Source organism: Malurus melanocephalus, unplaced genomic scaffold (assembly GCF_030028575.1).
Source record: "Malurus melanocephalus ecotype Western Australia unplaced genomic scaffold, MMel_1.1 scaffold_13, whole genome shotgun sequence".
Classification (NCBI taxonomy): Eukaryota; Metazoa; Chordata; class Aves; order Passeriformes; family Maluridae; genus Malurus; species Malurus melanocephalus.
This window is the reverse complement of record NW_026623245.1, coordinates 1,373,734-1,393,014: the sequence shown is the minus strand read 5'-3', so window position 1 is coordinate 1,393,014 and position 19,281 is coordinate 1,373,734. Positions and strand designations below refer to the sequence as shown.

At 43.9% G+C, this 19,281-nt stretch overlaps 1 protein-coding gene across 3 annotated transcripts in view; it reads left to right on the top strand.

Moving 5' to 3' along the window:
• The first annotated feature begins 1,023 nt into the window (after positions 1-1,023).
• RTN4 (reticulon 4) overlaps positions 1,024-19,281 on the top strand; it is a 40,326-nt gene continuing 22,068 nt past the window's right edge. The window contains exons 1-3 of one of the 3 annotated variants that reach the window (XM_057382147.1): positions 1,024-1,607; positions 14,753-14,809; positions 15,618-18,059. In XM_057382147.1, coding sequence (XP_057238130.1) covers positions 1,151-1,607; positions 14,753-14,809; positions 15,618-18,059 — 2,956 coding nt within the window. In that variant the 5' untranslated portion in view covers positions 1,024-1,150. The remainder of the gene's footprint in view (positions 1,608-14,752; positions 14,810-15,617; positions 18,060-19,281) is intronic. The other 2 variants (XM_057382156.1, XM_057382164.1) reach the window with 2 other exon arrangements.

Here is a 19,281-nt window from a genome sequence, read left to right as displayed (position 1 = left end):
TTCCTTTCCTTCCTTTTTTCCTCTTTTCTTCTTCCTTTCCTTTCTTTTCTCCTTCTTCTTTTCCTTGTTTTCCCCCTTTCCTCCTTTATTCTTCCTTTCTTTCCCCCTTTCCTTCTTCCTTTCCTTACTTTCCCTTTTTTCCTCTTTCCTTCCTTTYCCYTCCTTTCCTTTCCTTCTTCYTTTTCCTTCCTTTCCTCTTTGCTTTACTTTCTTCTTTTTCCTTTCGTTTTTCTTCTTTCGTTTTTATATTCTTTTCCAATTTTTCCCTCAGAAGTTACACAATTTAAATTCATCCTTTAAAGAGATTATGGGATCTGCTCGTGGCGCTGCCTTGCACTAACACGGGTTGTTAAACAAGTTTGTCTCTTCTGACAATGTCTCCTCTGTTGTTTTCAGACACGGGAAGGTTTTGCATCATGTTTTGGTTAAAACTTCCATTCCCATCGGAGGAAGGCGCTGGCTGATTCCGCTTCCCGCCCCAGGGGGATGTGCCTGCCGTGATCGGCGCGATGCCCAAGGAACAGGATCGGGACGGCGCCTCACCCCCTCCCGGCCCCGCAGTGCGGCGGCGCCCGGGATGCCTCGGGATACTTCGGTCACGTCCAGGGTGAGAGAAACCGGGCTAGGGCGGATCAGTGCCCAGCCATCCCCTTCCCTTTCTGAGAAGAGCTGAGGGTTTCTGGACGCTGTTTAAAACAAAAAGAAAAAAAAAAAGAAGAGGAGGAAAAATCACTATTCCCGGCAGAGTAAAGCAGTGAATCACGACACGACCTCTCAGACTGTCTGTCACGGGGGCGATGGAGGGTCCCCAGGCTGTGCCCCCTCTCCTCTCCTGCCCCACCCGCGTTCTCCGTGCTGAACTTTACCCGACTTCTCAGCCCCGCTCCGCCAGCCCTCAGGCCCGCCCACGTGGTGAATATTCATGAGGGCCCACGCCCGGGGCCGCCCCTCATTGGCGGCATCTTGCCCACTCCCGCTCCCATTGGTRGACGCCGCCGCCGCTCCGGGCGCGGGGCGGGGCGGCCGCGCCCGCGCCTCCCGGGCGGTGACTCACAGGGCGTGGAGTGCGGGTCCCGCAGCGGTGGCGGCAGCGCAGCCCGCGCCTCCCCCCGCACCCGCACCGCTCATTGTTCCGCCCGCTCCAGGCACCATGGACGAGCTGGACCAGTCGCCCCTGGTCTCCTCCTCCTCCTCCTCCGGGCCAGCCCGGCCGCAGCAGCCACAGTTTAACTACCAGTTCGTGCTCGACGACGAGAAGGAGGAGGAAGAAGAGGAGGAAGAGGAAGACGAGGACGAAGACTTCGACGAACAGCTGGAGGTGATGGAGAGGAAGCCCGCCGCGGCTCCCGCCGCAGCCCCGCAGGAGCGGCCACCGCAGCTGCTGGACCTCGGCGGCCCCGCCGAGCCGCCCCGCCCCGCTGCTCCGGAGCCTCCGCAGCCCGACTGGAGCCCCCGGGGAGTCGTGTCCTCTTCCTCCTCCTCCGCCACCACGCCGTCCCCCTCGCAGGATCAGCCTCCGGCCCCTGCCCGGCCCGCGCAGCCCCAGCCACCCAAGCCCGAGCCTGCCGTCGCCCCCCGGAGAAGAGGGTCCTCCTCCGGGTCAGCTGGTGAGTGCTCCCGCTCCGGGCCCCGGGAGGACGGCGGCTGGCCGGGCGAGCCTCCGCCCGAGCCGCTCCGGTTCTCGAGCCCCGCTGCCCCRCCGGGAGGTTCCCTTTGTCTGCCGGCCCTCGGCCGCCTCCTGCGGCATCACTCCCTCCCCTCAGCCGCGCTCGGGCGCGGCCCCGCTCCCCGCGGCCCCGCCGCAGCTCTTGCGGGAGAAAAGGCTCCCCCTCCCCTTTCTTCTTTTTTTCTATATTTTTTATTGTAATTTCTTCTCTTTCCCTCCTCCTCCCCTCTGTGTTATGCTAATGGCGGGAGGGGGAAGCGCCGCCCCGGCCRCCGCCTCGCACATGGGCCGCCCGGGGGCGAGGCCGCCGCCGCCGCCGCCTGGCAACGGTCGCGTCGCGGGGGGAGCGGCAGCCGTGTTCGGGATATCGTCCCAGCCCAGAGGGACCGGCCGTGTTCGGGGTATCGGCCCAGCCCAGAGGGACCGGCCGTGTCCGAGGTACCGGCTGAGCCCCGCGGGGAGGGCCCTGCCCGAGGTACCGGCAGAGACCCGAAGGACCGGTCGCGGGGTCCGCGCGGCTCTGGCCGGTTCTCCCCCGGCACAGCTCGCCTCTAGACGCATTGTCCCGGGCACGATTTCCCYCGGGGCGGCCCGGTACTGCGGGTTTGGGCGTGGGAGCGCAGGGGAGGAGGGAAACATAAGATACTTGTAATCTTACTCATGTTTAACCCAGCACTGGGAGGGAGGGGCGAGGCGAGGGACTGCGGAGCCGCCAGCTCTCCACCTGGCCGGCACAGCCTTGCGGCCCGCAGCCTACGTGGGGACGCCGCGCCCCGGCCGCGGTCTGCCCCAGAGAGGGAGCCGGTGACCTAGGAAGGAATGTGTGGCAGCACAAAGGGCGACCAGGCTGCTGGCTGCTCTAGGTGTGGCAGTCCTGGAGAAGAATGTCAACCTCGCGTCCTGGATGGCCGTGGCTTAGCCACGGCTGTCACCTGAGGCTTCTCCAAGGCGTTACACTGTAATGTGGGGGTACGCCGGAATCCAGAGCTGTGGAGGGCGTGTCGCCCCCCAACAACTGCTGGTGCTGCCCGAATGCCAGAGCCCTTTTTAGGTCTAATCCGGGAGCTGACCCGCATGACTAATACCTTGCATACGGATTGCCGGTGTGCTTTGGCTCCACTTCTGCTTGATTCAAAGTGTAAGAGCTGACTTGAGGCCACTAAACATGAACAGGAACAAATCGAAGTGCCTTGAGATCATAATGGTGTGTGCTTATCTTCATTGCTGTTGTGGTGTTGGTATGCTGTAAAGATGCAGGATTTCAATGATGACAAAACATCACATATGAGGGGGCATGGTACTCAAGATCTAATAAAAAAGGCATCTGGAACAATAATTTTTAAAAAGGCCCGTTAAAACCTGAATTAAATTTTTTCAAGGGAAGTTTCACAATGCATTTTATTTGCATGTGTGATAGGACTTTGTAGTTACTTGTGCTGTTGTCATTCACGAAGCCTACTTTGTTTAGTTCTGGAAGCTCTCTRTGTAGCAATATGCCAAGGAGATGAATTTTTTTTGTTTCCACCATTTGGAGGACAGATGATGACAAAAGCTTCCAACAGACTGAAGAGGAGGGATTCTATATGATGGATGGATGGAGAGAATTTTTTCCAGGCATGTTCTCTGAGTGGAGCTCTGGATGATTTAAACAGACCTGAATGGAAGAAATACAATCAACCAAAGCATATTGCTTTGAAAAATAGGGATGAAAGTATATTTTCTGAGGGTGATTTGGGTTTTTTTCTCTCTAACCCCCGAAGGATAAGGCAAAAAGAGCTCAGTAATTCCTGAAATAGTTCTGTGTTACAGACCTAACTGTGAGAATTGCGTAGTATRGCTGAGAAGTGGCATCAAAGAGTTATTTTAATTTGTCAGTGATGATTAATTTAGGGTTCTGAAGTGAGGATTGGCAACTGGGGGAGGCCTGGTTTCCAAAGTCAAGGTATTGTAATACAATGCTCATCTAATTATGAGYTGAAATATTAGAGGCTCTGTACTTGAAACTCCTAGATGAGAGCAAATTGTGTTGATCAAAGCATTGCCAGGTTATCTCATGAGTACTTTGGCCTTCTCAGATGCAGGAGCACTTAGTTTCCATCATACATTAAATGGTATTTAAATAACCATTTAAATACCAAATATTTGTTAGTTTTGCATTTAGCAAAATGCATTTAGCAGTTGGTGTTAAAACTGTCTGGGTCAAGATATTTGGCTTGATTTCAAATGAGTTCACTTTTAGTCATGCTGGGAGTCTGGCAAAATGAATTTGCTGCCTGCAACTGGTAGCAGGGTGACCATGGCAGGGACAGCCACGTGGCCCTGTGGTTTGCTCTCTGCAGAGTTGTGGTTTCACTTACTTTGAACTCTGCTGTGTGAATTTAAGGTATAACTGAAGAATTACAGCTCACAATCTAGAATATTTTTTTTAAATTTTCTTAGTATTTAAATCAAATGCTTTCAGTTATGAGGATTTGAAGCAAATCACTTTGAAATTCTGTTTCCAAGAGGAGGACATGTATGGCATGTAGCAAGTGTGCWGAGAATAGTAGAGCTTCTTTTATTTGCAACAGTTGGCCATGGTGTTGCCTTTTGTCAGTGGAACAATAGCAAAAATGTATTGCCTACTTGATGGCCCATTAAAATGTATTTTATACATATAAGGAGGTGTTTTTTAAAAGAAAACCTTTGTAATTGCTATTAGTTACACACTAAAGAGTATTCRGTATCATTGTGACATAATTATATGTAATGCAAGTCTCTGGCAGGGTAACAGCAGCCTACCTTCTGAAGAGCTAATATAAACATTTGCAGGAAGGAAAAACAAGCAGGAGCTCTGCAGTCAAACTTGGCTTCTCCTGAGCAATTTCTGGGCTTTTGATACTTGCTGTTTTCTGAATAGCAGAAGTTRTAGTTCTGGAGAAATAATTGCTTAAATCTTTTGATTACTTAAATTTATGTAGGGTGCAAAGAAAAGTCAGTTTGAGGTAGTTGTACATGGTCAAAGTAATACCCCCCTTTTTTGGCTAGCTGCCCAAAGTAAGAATAACTGATATACTATGATGAGTAGACACCACTTTCCTTCTTCAAGCCATAGATCCTGCAGCAAAAGGAGTGTCATATATCACTTTCCTTGAAGAGACTGTTGTGTTTTGATGTTAAACTGCACTTACCAGAAGCCTGTGTATGAAATCCACCAGACTGGCCCTAGGCCAGCATGCAGAGCGAATAAAGATGTCTCCTTGTGTGTCTGTTGCCTTTAGCTGATCTGGGTTAAATACACATGCAAGCATTGTGAAGGGCCAGTTTATTAATTAGTGWTGCTTTTCCATTTGATTCTCTAGGATTTTTTTCTTTAATTCATCCATATTGAGGAGAGGTTTCAGGAAGGTTTACCAGACAGTGTGAAGCAGAGGTCAGCAGAGCTGCCCAGAGCTGTCTCTGCCCGGGCTGAGCCCAGCCGCAGGAGGTACTGAATAAATGCAGATCTATACTTGCTCCTGCTCACTCCAGAGAGTGAATGTTTTACCCTGCACATCCTGCATTTGCATTTTATACAAATTGTAAMCTAGCATATTTTGCTCCTCAGATTCTTTTCTATTGTGTTGCTGTGTCTGCATGGACTCCTTCAGAGAGTCGTGTGCATTTTAARGACAGGATGCAGCATGACTTGGAGAAAATAGAGCTGTCCTTGAATACTACCACTGGTGACTTTCATTTTTTGCCTTCATCTATTGAAATATGTACTCACTGATCTTCAGTGTTTCTCTGAGGTGCAAGACCCTTTCTCTTCCCAGGTATAGTCAGCAAGGGTCTAAGGGAAGTGTTCATAACCTGTGTTATCTAACTTAGAATGGGATTTTTTTCTATTGTAAAAAGGAGAATAATCAGAAATTTGACTGGTATAGTAAAGCTGGTATGTTCATTGTCATATTTCRTGTTCCCATCTTGGTGAGTTCAACAAAGGATCATTTTATTTATTCGGTTGTATTCATTRTTATGTGCAGTGTCTAGCACTGGGGTCTGCTTCTGTAATTGAGCTAGTGTAAGAGTTTCAGAAGCCAAACAGCTCTTTCTTCTGTTAACYAGAAGTGTATGCAAGGATAGTCCTGCCAAGTTTGATGGTATGGTTGGGTAGTCCTGCCAGGTATGTTTGCTTTGTGTGTRTATCCCTTGACTTGCTTTCCAGGATAAAACCACACAGCTTCCACCTACCCTATAATGATGTAGCCCTCAGGGAAGTTTTGAATTGCACTGGGAGTTTTCCCCTTGGAGATGAAATCCTMCAAACCACAAGTTAAGAGATAGTGAAGAGCCACTGTTTGTTTGCCCTCTTTCYCTGTTCTCCCAGCCTGTACTTAAGGAAGCTTGGAGCATGGCTGTGGAGTGACCATTGTCTTGTCCACCTTACTGGTTTGTCTTGTCCACCTTGTTGCATCACCMCTGTGGCTACAGGACCTCTTTCTTATCTCACAGATTACCAAGAACAGCAGTGTTCGTGGAAGTTTAGGGGAGTGTTCAGGTTTCCCAGTCAGATTTTCTCAAAGTTACTGGGAAAGCTGATGTTGTTTTCATTTTCCTTCCTCTTCCTCTAGTGCACACCATATTAGAGAGCACTCAGTCTGGGAGCCTGGCTACTTAGCAGGAGGYATTTAGGCATCAGTCTTATTAACCCTGGCGACCAATGTTCTCATGCTGCAGGAATTTGGGAGGGAGGTCTCTGGTGCTTGCCACACAGTTTTGAGGGAATTTGGAGGCTTTGTCTGCCTGTTTCCATATCCATTCTGACACACCCAGCTGCTTGATGGCTCTCTTGGATCCGCCTGGCCTTTGTGTGCTGAGAAAGAACAAAGGGTGGTTAACCTCCAACTGGAGCACTTGGTGTGCTGGAGTTGTATTTCTTTATTTTCTGTTAATATTTTGACAGAAGTTTTTTTGATTTTTTTTTTTTTTTTTTTTTTTTTTTTTTTTTTTTTTTTTTTTTTTTTTTTTTTTTTTTTTTTTTTTTTTTTTTTTATGCTGGCAGATTTCTATAGTAACTATGAAACTGCGATACAAAAATTAGCAAAGCCTAGTTCAATCTGAAAATGTCCTTTCGGTTCTAGTTTGGAGGCAAGAAAATAATTCTTGGTCTTTTATTGGCTAAAAAATTGGAAGCAACTTATAGCTTATAGGTAAATTGTCTTGAGATATTCAGAAATGCTTATGCATGAAGTAGGAGGAAAATTGTGTAACTATCAAGCTGCTTTAGAAATGAAAGAAAAAAAGAGCTATTATTGCCAAGTAAAAATAGGAACTGTGAGGCCTCAGTAGAAAAGTRATGTTTTTATGCAGGTTTTTTTAAAATTTCTTCGTTTATAATCTAAAAYAGAAATTGCTCCCGTGTATGCTTTGGAAATACTGCATAATATTTTCTACTTATTCTGCAGTCTCCATTTTTAGGGCAGCACAGGACAGCCAGCACTGAGATCCTGTGCTCTGGACAGATGACACATGCTTGGTGGATGGATTTTTTTAACTGGTCTTTCCGTCAATAAGAACTATTAGAACGACAATAAAATAATGGCCTTATTAATATTCAGAAAGTCTGAGAAAATCAAATTATCTCAGTAGAATGGTTTTTATCTTTCAAATGGAAATAATCAATCTGCTGCCAACTGTAACTGTCAAAATATGATGATTTTAGGTTCGGTTAGATGTTATGGTTTAAAATTACTGCTTTTCCCCATTATTTAAATGCATTTGTCTCAAATTGTTGCTTTCTGATGTATAAAGGAAGAATACTTTTAACTTTATCTCCCCTCTCTGTGTAGAAGTATTGGGCATACMAGTGTGAGCCTGCCTGGTTTTACTGGGAGGCTTACTTTGTGTCTGAGAAAATACTCTCAGCTTCTGCTGGCAGCTTTTTAGTGAACAGGGCAATCATGTCATCAGCTTCATCAGCTAGAGAGAATATATTAGTTAAGATGTCTTCAAATARGACACAAGACTTAAACAAGAGATAAATATAAACTTTCTTGTTGCCACTTAAAAATGTTCTCAGTCTGTCAAAATCCTCCTGCTTATCCAGTCAGCACTGGTTTGTGACAGTTTGCCTTGAACTCTGCTGTCCCCTCTTTTCTGACAGGAGAGAGAATTCCTTAATGCCTGTCRTTCTGTGTCCTCTGTGTGTGGCAAAGAAACCAGTGCCAAGGAAAACAGATGAAAGAGCATGTGTGAGGCCCTCAAAAACAGGTTGTAGTTGCAGAACAGAAAGGAACAAGTGAGGAGAAAAATGTCACTGGTGGCAGCGAGGCTCCTTCTTCTGTGGGCTTCAGACAGGTCTGCTGATGATGCCTTCAGCCTGCTCGGAGGGATGGATTTAGAGTGCTTTAAACCCACGTTTTCGTTAAAGATTGCATTTTTAGGTAATAAAATTGGATTTTGCCTTATTGTGTATTGTGTCTTAAATGAGAAAAAAAAATGAAGTGGATAGGCAAAACCTATATTGACGAAAATCTATTGCAGTGCTGTTGATAACTGATCCCGTTGGTTGTCAGGAGGACATCAAGACTCTATGAATCTTCACACTGCTTTTTCCCTTTAATTAAATTGCATTCTACAGATATTAATTAATGGCTATGGGTCCACGTTCTTGCTTCCTATTTTTCCTATCCTATAGATCAGACATCTTATGCACTATTTTGTTTTTATTTTGCAGACTGTAAGCTCTCATGTCAGAGGCTTGTCACACAAGGTAATGTGTTGGGAAGAGATGCCAAAAGAAATCAGTAGCATCTCTTCTCCATTCTGTAAAGATTATTTTAGCTAATAAATACATTCTTCTGCAATGATAAGGCTGCTCATCTAAATACTGCTTAATTTGTTTAATTGTGGGGAAAGCAGGGAAAAAATCCATCTGTACAAATCAGTGAAAGAGAATCTTATGATTGGTATAATCTCTAAAATTAAATTGGATAATGTCTGCATAATGATAGGATTTGCATGGCTCTTTAGACCTCCTGCCTTTGATTAAGTTCTGATGTAATTACTAGATTTTTCTGCTTTGTGGCGCTGCCAGTAGTCAAACGTCTTTTTGTTACTTCAACGTATGGTTTAAAGAGTTTTGGTCTTTAGGAAGAACACCTTAATTTTTGGAGGAATTACTTTTTTTTTTTTTTTTTTTTTTACAAATGTTGCCAAAGGCTGAGTGCTTAGATTTAAAGCTGTGTCTAGCTGAATGCCTGTGTTTACAGTTGGCTAGATTGTTTCTTTCTGCATGTTTTAATCAGATACATTGAAACAATTTGAATTGTCAGCTGTAAATAGTCAATCTAGGAATGTTGATATCTGAGATTGTTCTAAATTAATTTTTAGCTTTGCTATTAAATAAATTTGATTTATAKATGAAGTACAGTTGTGATTGTAAAGTTCGTGTTTCAGGCCATCAGAGATTGGCTGTGAACAGTTGGGGTTAATTGTGGCCACCTGACTTGGATAGAGGGAGGCTTTACCCAGCACCTGATGCTAATTTGGGTAATAAAGCAGAATTTCTGTGAKTGGGCAGTTGATACCCTTGTGGGGAAGGCGTAGCCAAAGTGTGTGGTACTTGTGCTCTGCTATTTACTCCTTCCTGARCTTGGGTTGTGCTCAGGAGCAGAACAGCTTTCTCTTTGTTCCTGAGAGGATTTCATTTTCTCTTGATGATCTCCAGTAGATTGCTGGGCTGGGGCAGGTATGTGCATTCTGTTTCTGGGAATTCTGTGTGTATTTGGTGTGAGAATAGTGAAAAGTTTCTTTGGAACTGAACTGTGARACTTCCTTTCTTTGTCTGTTTAGTTTTAATAACAAAAGGTGCCAAATAAAATCCTGTCCCTGCTCTGRGGAGATGGGGTGATGCTCAATGGATGAGGGACTTTTAGCAGAAAGTGGCCTTACAGAACCACTCTCTGAAATGCTTTGCATCCTGTCCATGGTGTTACTGATCAAAATGGTCATAACAGTGAGGTGGGACTGTTAATTGTGTCTGAAGTATTTAATGGCCTTTTAAAAAAAAAACCTTGTGGTGGGTTCTCACTTGGGCAGCCTGGGAATTGTAATAGGTRGTGTTGGTAGAACATAGTTAATGTCTCTTCCCTTGGTTGGCACTTGGGTACTGCAGGAGAGTGGAGCTGCCTTTCTTTCCACTACATAGGTGAGCACAAGATCAAAAGAATGACACATAGCTCACCTTTGTCCCGGTGCTTTACAGTCTCTGTGTTGCTGGACAGCTTCTCTCAAGTGAATGTTTTATAAAAGAGGACAAGTTGCAAAATCAGACCATATAAAAATGATGTTGAAAAAAATGGCCTAACTCAGTTTGGTTATAGATTTCTGCTTAGACAACAAGAAAATGTTACGTGCTTGGAGACCTGTTTGCAGAAGCATTCATTGCKACTCTCTCTGCAGGTGATACATGATTCCACTTTGCAGTAATTACCRTGAAGGCCTGAAATGACCTATAGCTGGGCCTGTTAACAATCAAAGGTCTTGGCTCCTTTAGAGATCCCAGCTGTGATGTCTTCAGGATGTTAAAAATGAAACTCCTTTTTCCCCTTAAATCTTCAATAATTCCCTTCTTCTGTAGCAGTTTGCATACTTTCCTCCTAAGATTTCCAAAACTGGAAACTTCTCTTTAAAAACCTACACCTATAACTAAAAAGAGCCAAATGAGAAAAGCTAATTATTTGCTGTGGCTCTGCAGCCTGACCTAATGATGTGGAAAGGTGCTATTAATAGTTAATGTTCTTAATCTTGAATYGTTTAAATATTTGGTGAAATCCCGTGTTTAGAACAATCGCATCATAACAGGAGATGGTTTAAATGGAGCTTGTGTAGGCAGCTGCTTTTTCTCAGGAAATTCTTGTGAAGTTGAGTGCCCTTGTTTTGTACTGCAGTAGGAAATTAGGCATCCAAAAACTTGAAATAATTAACTTTTAAATGGCCATGTATTGCTAAACAGCCTGAGATAGAAATGCTGCTGGGGCAGCCTCCACTGCAGGCACATGAACAATTTGGTGCATTGAAGAAACAATTTCCCTTTCATATCTGCCCTAGAGGGGTTGCTGCAAATGGAACTTTTACACGATGTATGAGTCATGTCACAGATGCCATTCCTTGGAGTATTAATTTTACCCTGTTTTCCTTCATTGTTAAATATTTATGTTAACAGGAGAGGCCTTTCACAACGTCCCACTGTGGAGGGTCTATAAGGTTAAAGCAGTCCCTGGCCAGTTAGTTTGGTATCTTGATAATTTGCTGATCTTGCAGAGATGAAGTAGATCTTAAAGACTCCCTTTTTGCTAATTTTGTTTTAAGAATAGCACACATGTTCCAGCAAACTAATGCAGGAAGTGTTTTTTAAGCTCTGAAGGCTGAAACTGCCATCTAGCAGCTTAATGCAGTCTCCTGCCAAAGCTAAACTGGGCTGGGCATCAGGTGAAGTTTGCTCCATATTTTTGAGGGCTTTGTATGTTTTAATGCTGAACCCATACACAAAAATAAGTGGAGCAGCAGAGCAATAAACTCAGTTTACCACAGTCCTGCTGCTGATGCTTGAAGGAGGTGCATGGGAGCAGATGGAAGGGTCCTTCATTTACACAAAGCCAGTGATGAGGGATAGGAATTGTTCTGGCTCAGTTCTTATTGYCTCTGACTAGACTGAAGTCCTCTGCTTTCCTCAGGCAAGTATATTTTGTGRGAAGAAAAAGGGCTCTTTTTTCATAAATCGCTTTTCACAGAATTGTCARTTTACTGCTGCTTAATTTTAAACATTCTTCTCTTTCTCTGAAAGTCTTTGCAGATAACTTTTATTTCATTAGTTATATGAGAAATCTCTATTTCTCTGCTTTTTAACCAAAACTTCGATATTTAAATGTTAAGTTTTATGCTGGTAATGTCAGCATTTTGTAACATCAGCAGTTGGTGGGAAATCAGCAAAAATTAAAATGAGGGTTTAAAATTACACATCTTTGTCATGCTGGTGTCAGGGTCTTTATTTTTAAACRAACCTGAAATATGATTCTCGTTGGGGGATGTTATGTTTTAGCTGAAATCATAATGCAGTTTTAAAATGAGACTTCGTGCTAATGAAAATAGCTACAGGGCTATTTTTGGGTGGGTTTTGTTTTTTTTTAGGGAATATTTAATTTGTGAAAAGCTAAGGTAAAATGTGCAGAATGTTTCTGGTTAAATACAGGAGTGCAGTCAGGCTGAGTCTTTAAAGTTCTCTTTAAAAGCTATCAATTGGAGTGCTTCAGTGACTTGTATAAAGTGGTACCACTCATAAATAAGAGGTCAGCCTTTATCTTGACTGCAATGCTGAAAGTACTTTACTAGCTTGCRTCATTATGGATTTTAGGCAGATAAAATTTGGAGTAAGGAGTTTTTTTCCTGGAGGTTTAGTGTTCATTTTGACATCTGATTCTGTGTTTCATGAAACAAAAACTGTTTTCTGATGGAAATGTTAATTGAGCAGTTCGTGTTACTGAAGGAGTTTTTAGTTATGATTTGTAAAAAGTGAAAATGGCTTAGATTTTTCTGTATGTCATTGGGTGAAGCTCACTTTGTAGGTCAGTTARGGTGTTTTGAATATCTGCTTTTGCTTGACAATAATCTTGCTCAGAGCTTGATGWATTCTCAAGTTTTTTTTACTTTGTTCTGTTGTACTACTTGTTTGGGTGTTTGTTTCTGTCACCTAATTTCTGCTATTGAGATGCAAATAGGAGAAGCCACCCCTGGTGAAGGATCCTAGAAGTGTCCTACTTACCCAGTGAGTTGTATTTCTGAGAGGTTTCTACCTCCACACGGGAGGTGGGGATTCTTCAGTGCCCRTGTCACTGCTGGAAAAAATTCCTTTCACCATGTCACTTCAATTCCMCTCTGCAGAGTGGTGGTTCAGTCAGCACTGATGCTGTTGGGGGAGTTGTCCTAATCCATTTTCCCTGCTTGCCTGGAGGTGTTACACAGGACCCACAAGGGCAGGAAAAAAACCTTTCTATCWTCTTTCAGCAGGAAAAATGCCGTTCTAATGTGGGTGGAGGGAAAGTGGGYGGTTCCCCTTGGCTGGTTAGGAAACACTGCTTTTATGTAATCTCTTTAAACCCTCCAGCTATGTGTGGAAAATAAAGTTTGGGTGTGGACATGATATCCTCCCATTAAGAGAACCTGGGAATTCAGAAGCTGGCATAGCTATTTTATGGTTCTCTGTTGAGTAAATGGAAGTCAAACATCAGAAGTGGTTATTGCCTTATGCTGTCTTAAGGAAAACACTGAAAAATGAGGGTCTATGTTCRTAAAACCAGTGCTTTTCTCCAGAAACTGAAACCCCTCTCTCTGGGGTTGGAAAGTGTTCAAAAGATTTTAAATGTGGAATTTTTGGTAGAGATTGCAGCTGGTCTTTGGACAGGATAAGAACTGCACCTTCAGGGGGACTTCTGTGTTTTTCCTTCACCTCCTTACCTCACAGTCGACTCTGGTGTGTTTCTTTGCCCTTCTTTCTGCATTTCCAGCAACCATTCTCCACTGCCTTGGGGTTGGTTCCCTGCTGAGCCCTTTTCTGCTGGGCCATCAGTGTCTCTCTGTTCACAATCTGGTCCCATCCAGGTCCATCCTGCTTTCTGTCCTGCCCCAAAGTGCAGACCCCTTCCAGGAAATCCAGGTTGTKTTGCTCTGGGATGATCTGGATGAGGGAGAGTGTGTGGTTTCTGGAAAGAAGTGGGCTAAGGAGTAGTCTTTGCTTGTGGAAAAGATCCCAGTGGGCCAGGGGATGTGGAGTCGAGCAGCTCCTGGAGCCTGTAGTGGTACTTGGTGTTGCAGTTCTGTGACTGTGTGTCATGTACCCATCAGTTGTCCTCCAGTGTGGTTTTTGTCCTTAAAAGCTTTACCATCACTCAACTGTGACACTGCTTTAATGTGCTCTAAATTTGGAATTGAGGTTTCTCTCTATATGGTACTTAATCGGAAAATGTAATTTTTAGAAAACTGAGCAGAAATTARTAACTCTAAAAACCAAACTAAAACCCCCTCACCTCTATTCCAGTACTTGATTTTTTTCTGGGCACATAGCAAAATTAAAGATTATTGTTATCTGTACTGAAAATTAAAAATCTGATTTAAGTGCTTTAGTATGATTTTGCACTCTGCTAATACAATTGATGTAAACTGCAATATCCTTTAACACTCTCAATTTGGAAATGTCCTGCACTTTTACACAATAAAATAAATTTACCTAAATGTTTTAYCTTAAGTTGCCCAGAGGTATTTTTACATCAATGCAAAGCCAACAGGCCATGATGGAYCTGGGAAAACTACTGCTGCTGACACAGAAATCCAGAGAAGGACTGGTTTTGCTTTGCCTAGTTCCTCGTGATGGCTGGTATTGCTGCTCTGAGTGGAAATTGGAGAGCTGGGTTTGTCTTGGGAGATACTGGGCTTAAACTCAGCAAAGCCAGATGCACTCCTTGGAGGCCAGAAAAGGCTTTAAAAATAATGCCTTTCTCTGGGAGCTTGTCTGTGTCATACCAAAAGGACAATGGTAAAGACAAAGCAAATAGTAGATCGTTTACTCTTTCCAGTTTGCCCAGTATGGCCATGTCTGATGAGTGCTGTGTTWGTGGGGTATTTCAGAGCTTGCTTTAGTCATTTGAACTTTCCCCAGTGTTTGGTCGAGTCTGTTGCTCAACAGAGGCTGCTCTCACACAAGTGAGGGAGTGTGAGGGGACCTCGGGTGGGGTGAGCTGAGTAAGGACTGTGTGCCATTGGCAATGGCAGGTTTAGCTGCTCRGTGGTGTGCAAATTCAGGGAATGAAAATAAAGAGTAGCTGCCAAGGTATGTCTCACCCTAAGGCAGGTTTACTGGCTTGGAGGGTGGAGACCCCTCAGTAAAGATCTGGTGAATGGGGAAATCTGGGTGTTGGCTCTCCCAAATCACCTGACTCCCATTGTGTTCCGTGGTTCTCTTGGGTGTTGGCTATGGATCTCTTGGGTTTATTGGGAACTGACTGCTTGTGTGCTTTCACCCCTCTTCACCCTAGCTCTTCCTTCTGCTGAGGTTATTTGTTTGTTTTTCAGATGAGACCCTTTTTGCTCTTCCTGCTACATCTGCGCCTCTGATGCACTCCTCTGCAGGCAAGTTCTTTCTGCTCCCCTTTGTCTGAGTCCCTCCTGCCTTTCTGATCTCATTTTTTAACCCTTTCCCATTAGCCCGCYTTTAGTAAAAGTCAGCATGGGTCCAAGAATAGCCTCTGACACATTTTTCAGTTTTGACTTTCAAGTTGATCTATTCCAGATTTTAATATGCATTCATTTCTTTACATGGTAAAGTGTTTCATAAACAAGATACAGCCATCTGTGAATTCTTGGACCCTTGATGTAGGAGAGAAGTTGATACTGTTAACAGGTTAACACATCAGAGCATAATTGCTTTACTGATTTAGCAGAAATATTTAATCTATAGTAACTTTCTGCAGTATATAAAATAAGTAAAATTTGTACCTGTAGTAGTGATTTAGTGGTTTTTGTTTGGTACACCATCCACCAAACTCYCATTTAAAAAAAGGTGTCAAAAAAGACTTTGCTGGCACACATATTTGTGCATATGTTTATGCCCAAGCATCCACACATCCCCTCTCTCTGTCTCCCSTTGCCAACCTCCTCCTCTGGCTTTGTTAATATTGCCCCCTGTACATGTCTGGCATCTTCAGCTTTACTGAGGTCTTTGCACTGCATAAAGTTGCTGCTTCTTGAGCCTCTTGCTCACTTCTCTCCTAGAAATCAAATAGAATAGCTTTAAGTGATAGTATTAATGACTCATAGTACCCATGCTAGAACTTGGAAGAGCCTTTTAGTAGCTAAAATCATGTGAACCTGTTGAAAGTTTGCATTGACTTTAAGAGCACTTGCATTCTCTAACTTTCCTTTCTGTCCACGGTCACAGAAGAAGTTATGGACTTGCAGGAGCAGCCAGGTAGCACTAAGTCGCTTGGTCAAGAGGATTTTACTGCAGTCCCGCTTGATCCTGCTCCTTCTCTTCCTTCCTTCTCTCCTCTCTCAGCCGATCCCTTTAAAGAGCACACAGCATTTGGTACCCTCTCAGATGGATTTTCTGCAAGAGGCACTTACAAAGAGAGCTCCAGTGAGGCTTATAAAGAACCTATGAAGAATGCCAGAAACCCCTTTCTTGCAGAGGGAAATGAAAARGACATTTCAGAGATGAAAAACTCACAACCCCCATTTGCTAAAGCTGAAGCAGCCATTTTATCTCCAGCTAAAGAAAAAACACAGAYAGAGAGCCCTGAAGAATTACCTAACTTGGGGAAAATGCCTGCACAGCAGCTGAAAATGTCTCCTGAATCTCCCCAAGATTTGTTTGAGAGAAATGAGGAAGATCTCTTCTATAACAAAGACAAGTACAGAGGAGGTGGGGATCATGATGAAAAAGGGGTATTGAAAGAAGACCCTCTCAGGAGGGAAGAATATGCAGACTTCAAACCATTTGAGCCACTATGGGAAATCAAAGRTGCTAGTCATGGACTGAGCAGCATGAGAGAGGATGTTGGAAGTAAGATAGATGCCAAACTGGAGAGCAGTTTGGATGAGAAATATGGTGTGGGTAAGCTGARTGTGCAGAAGGATTACGAAAGAGAGAGTGAAGGCAGTGCTGATGAGCCCTCTTTCCCAAGCACCCCAGAAGCTGTAAAAGAACCTTCACAGACTTACATCACTTGTACTAAATTTGATTCCTCTCCAAGTCCTGGTGGTAACAAAGGCAAATCTCTTTCTCCACTAGAGGAAGGCACTTCAGAAAATAGAACCGACGATGAGAAAAAAATTGCAGAACTGAAAGCTCAGACGGGCCCAGAACAAGGTAATTTTAGCGCTGGAGCAGTTGGGCAGGAAGGGCAGGGAGCTGACTCTGCTAAAGCACGGGGGGTCCCGCCAGTGCTGCCCGACAGCACTGCAAACATGCCCGAGGGTCTCACTCCCGACCTGGTGCAGGAGGCGTATGAGATGCACGATGCAGCCTGCACCAAACTGGCTTATGAACCCAAAATTGATTTAGTGCAAACCTCCGAGGCGGCGCAGGAGACTCTGAAACCCGCAGCACAAATCTGCCCCTCCTTYGAAGGCTCAGAAGCTGCTCCGTCACCGATATTGCCCGATATTGTTATGGAAGCTCCGCTAAACACTGGGACTGCTGGGGCTGAAGCATCTKCTGTGCAGCTGGAAGCTTCCCCATTAGAAACATTTATTCCCACTGCCAAGTATGAGAATGTAAAAGAGGCTGAAAAACCACCTGTATACCAAGAGGCAGTGAATGTACCACTGACACAGGCCCAGGAAGCAAAGGAGGCGTTGGCATTTAAAGAATCTGATGGTGASAGTAGCACCACTCCTGAAGATCTGGAGGCTCCTTATATATCTATTGCATGTGACTTAATTAAGGGAACAAAGGTCTCTGGTGAATCTCCTGCTCCATCCTTCACGGAATATTCCAAGACACAGGTAACAGAAAGCATTTCTCAGGATGTGCCTGAACMCAAGGAACTAGATGGAAGACTGTCTCCACAGTTTGGAAAAGCTGGCCTCTTTAATAGCCAGATGATATCTGACTTTGCTGAGGAAGCRAGTGAAGATCCATCTCTCATGCAAAGAAGTAAATCAACTGASAGTATTGCAAGTGATGAAGAACATGAGGAAGGACTGTTGGATTCAGTACCTGCCAGGGGCAAACCTTATCTGGAGTCATTCCAACCTGAGCTGGACTCTTCCAAAATGATTGCTGCTCCACCATCTGAGCCAACACCTGCAAAAATAGCYAAGGCAGAGAAGATTCCTCTTCAAATGGAAGAGCTGGATGCTTTGGCTTATTCAACTGATGTATCCGTTGCTATGGAACCAAAAACAGGAGATGACAAAGCTCTCTCACCTTTGGAGTCTTCCCCAGTCTCAGTGGAAGAAGACTTTGTGATGTTAGGTCATCCTAAAGCTGCTCCTGAATTTGTGGCAGAAGCCCCTGACAGAGAAATAATGCACAAAGATGAAGGTGAAGACATAAGTAAGGTGATCCAGGGTGAGAAGAGGCAGTTGCCTTGCCCAGAGCTGCCCTGTGATCTGTCTGTGAAGAATGTAGAAGTCAAAACTGAGGAAGATACTAATGCCTTGAAAAAGTCCTTGGAGGCTGTGGACAGAGAAGTGCCTGAAGTATCCACCAAGTCCTTACCAGCCACAGATACCTCTCCTTTATCTGCTGGAAAAGAGATAGTCAGTGTAGTAAAACCAGGAGCTTTTGAGAAGGAAGCCGAGAAAGAAGCTGCTTCTGTTAAAGAAAAGAAAAAACCTACTGCTGTATTTTCAGCAAAGCTGAATAAGTCTTCAGGTAATCTGTGTATGCTGTTTTGCAGTTTGCTAATCTGCATAATTCTTTAGCTAAACTTAAGCATGTCGCGATTTATTCTTTTTTAATCACTTTCTGTAAACTTCTCTGTAGGCCAAGGGTAACAAAACATTTGTGCCTGCACTTGTGCCTTTTTCATATTCTGATTGCTTTAGTACCTTTTTTCTGTTTATTAGGGATGAACTCAGCATCTCCATGTTTCTCCTTCAGCTCTGCTGCTCGTGATCTATCGATGCAGAAATAAGTGACTGCTCACTGCAGGCCCTTCTAAGGTTGTCCACAGGCTGGGCATTAGGTGGCCTCCCAAACTCTGAATCTGGGATAGTGTTTGCTGTGTGCRTGTGATTTGAAGAGGCATTTCTTCCTTTTTTTAACAGTTTAGACTGTAAAAYTCAGGAAAATACCCCTGCTGCTCCTGTATGTGCCTGGAATCTGGAAAAGAGCCTGTGCATCTCCTGCCTCCATTAGATCAAGGCCAGTGGTTTAAAATAAGTGGTGAACATGAGGGAGCTTAATATGCAGGTTACTAGAAAAGTGGTCATTAAGAAGTTAAGTGTTCTGCAAACACTAAAATTGCTTTATACACAGCACAGGTATTAATTTCTGTTTCTCTTTTCAGGTGGGTCTTGCGCTTCAGTGTAGATAATGTTTCTTACAGTAATGTGTAGTTGCAATAGCAGGAAGTTGTATTCTGTTCTCTAAACTGAACACCTGATGAAATTTCAGCTTTTTGTAGATTAGAGGAATACTTCGCTTTTTGATATTGCAGCACTCTGTCTCTACTTAGGCCTTGACTAGAAGCATTCACACCAAAAAAACAGCTACTGCAGAAATCACAGTGCTCTAAATAGAAAACCAGGAGTTAGTTTGACTCAGCAGCAGTACTGTMTTTATGCAGTAGCTGCAGCCTACAGTTCATAAAAGASAATTATAGAATACCCTGAGCTGGAAGGGAATAAAAGGTGAATGTTGAGGAGAATGTTAGAGTGTTGAAATTGAAACAGGTTTGCAAATAAGGTAAAAAAATGTATTTTTGATGTTTGCCATTTCTCCTGTCTCACCTCCTCTCTACATACAGGTAAGGAAGAAAGRAGAAAGTTTTGCTTTTCTGTTGGGGTAAAATTTCAGTGATAACTTGCACTGCTAAAACACTGTGTGTCTGTGTGTTCTGTGAAGGATCCTCAGGCTTCCAGCAGATCGTACT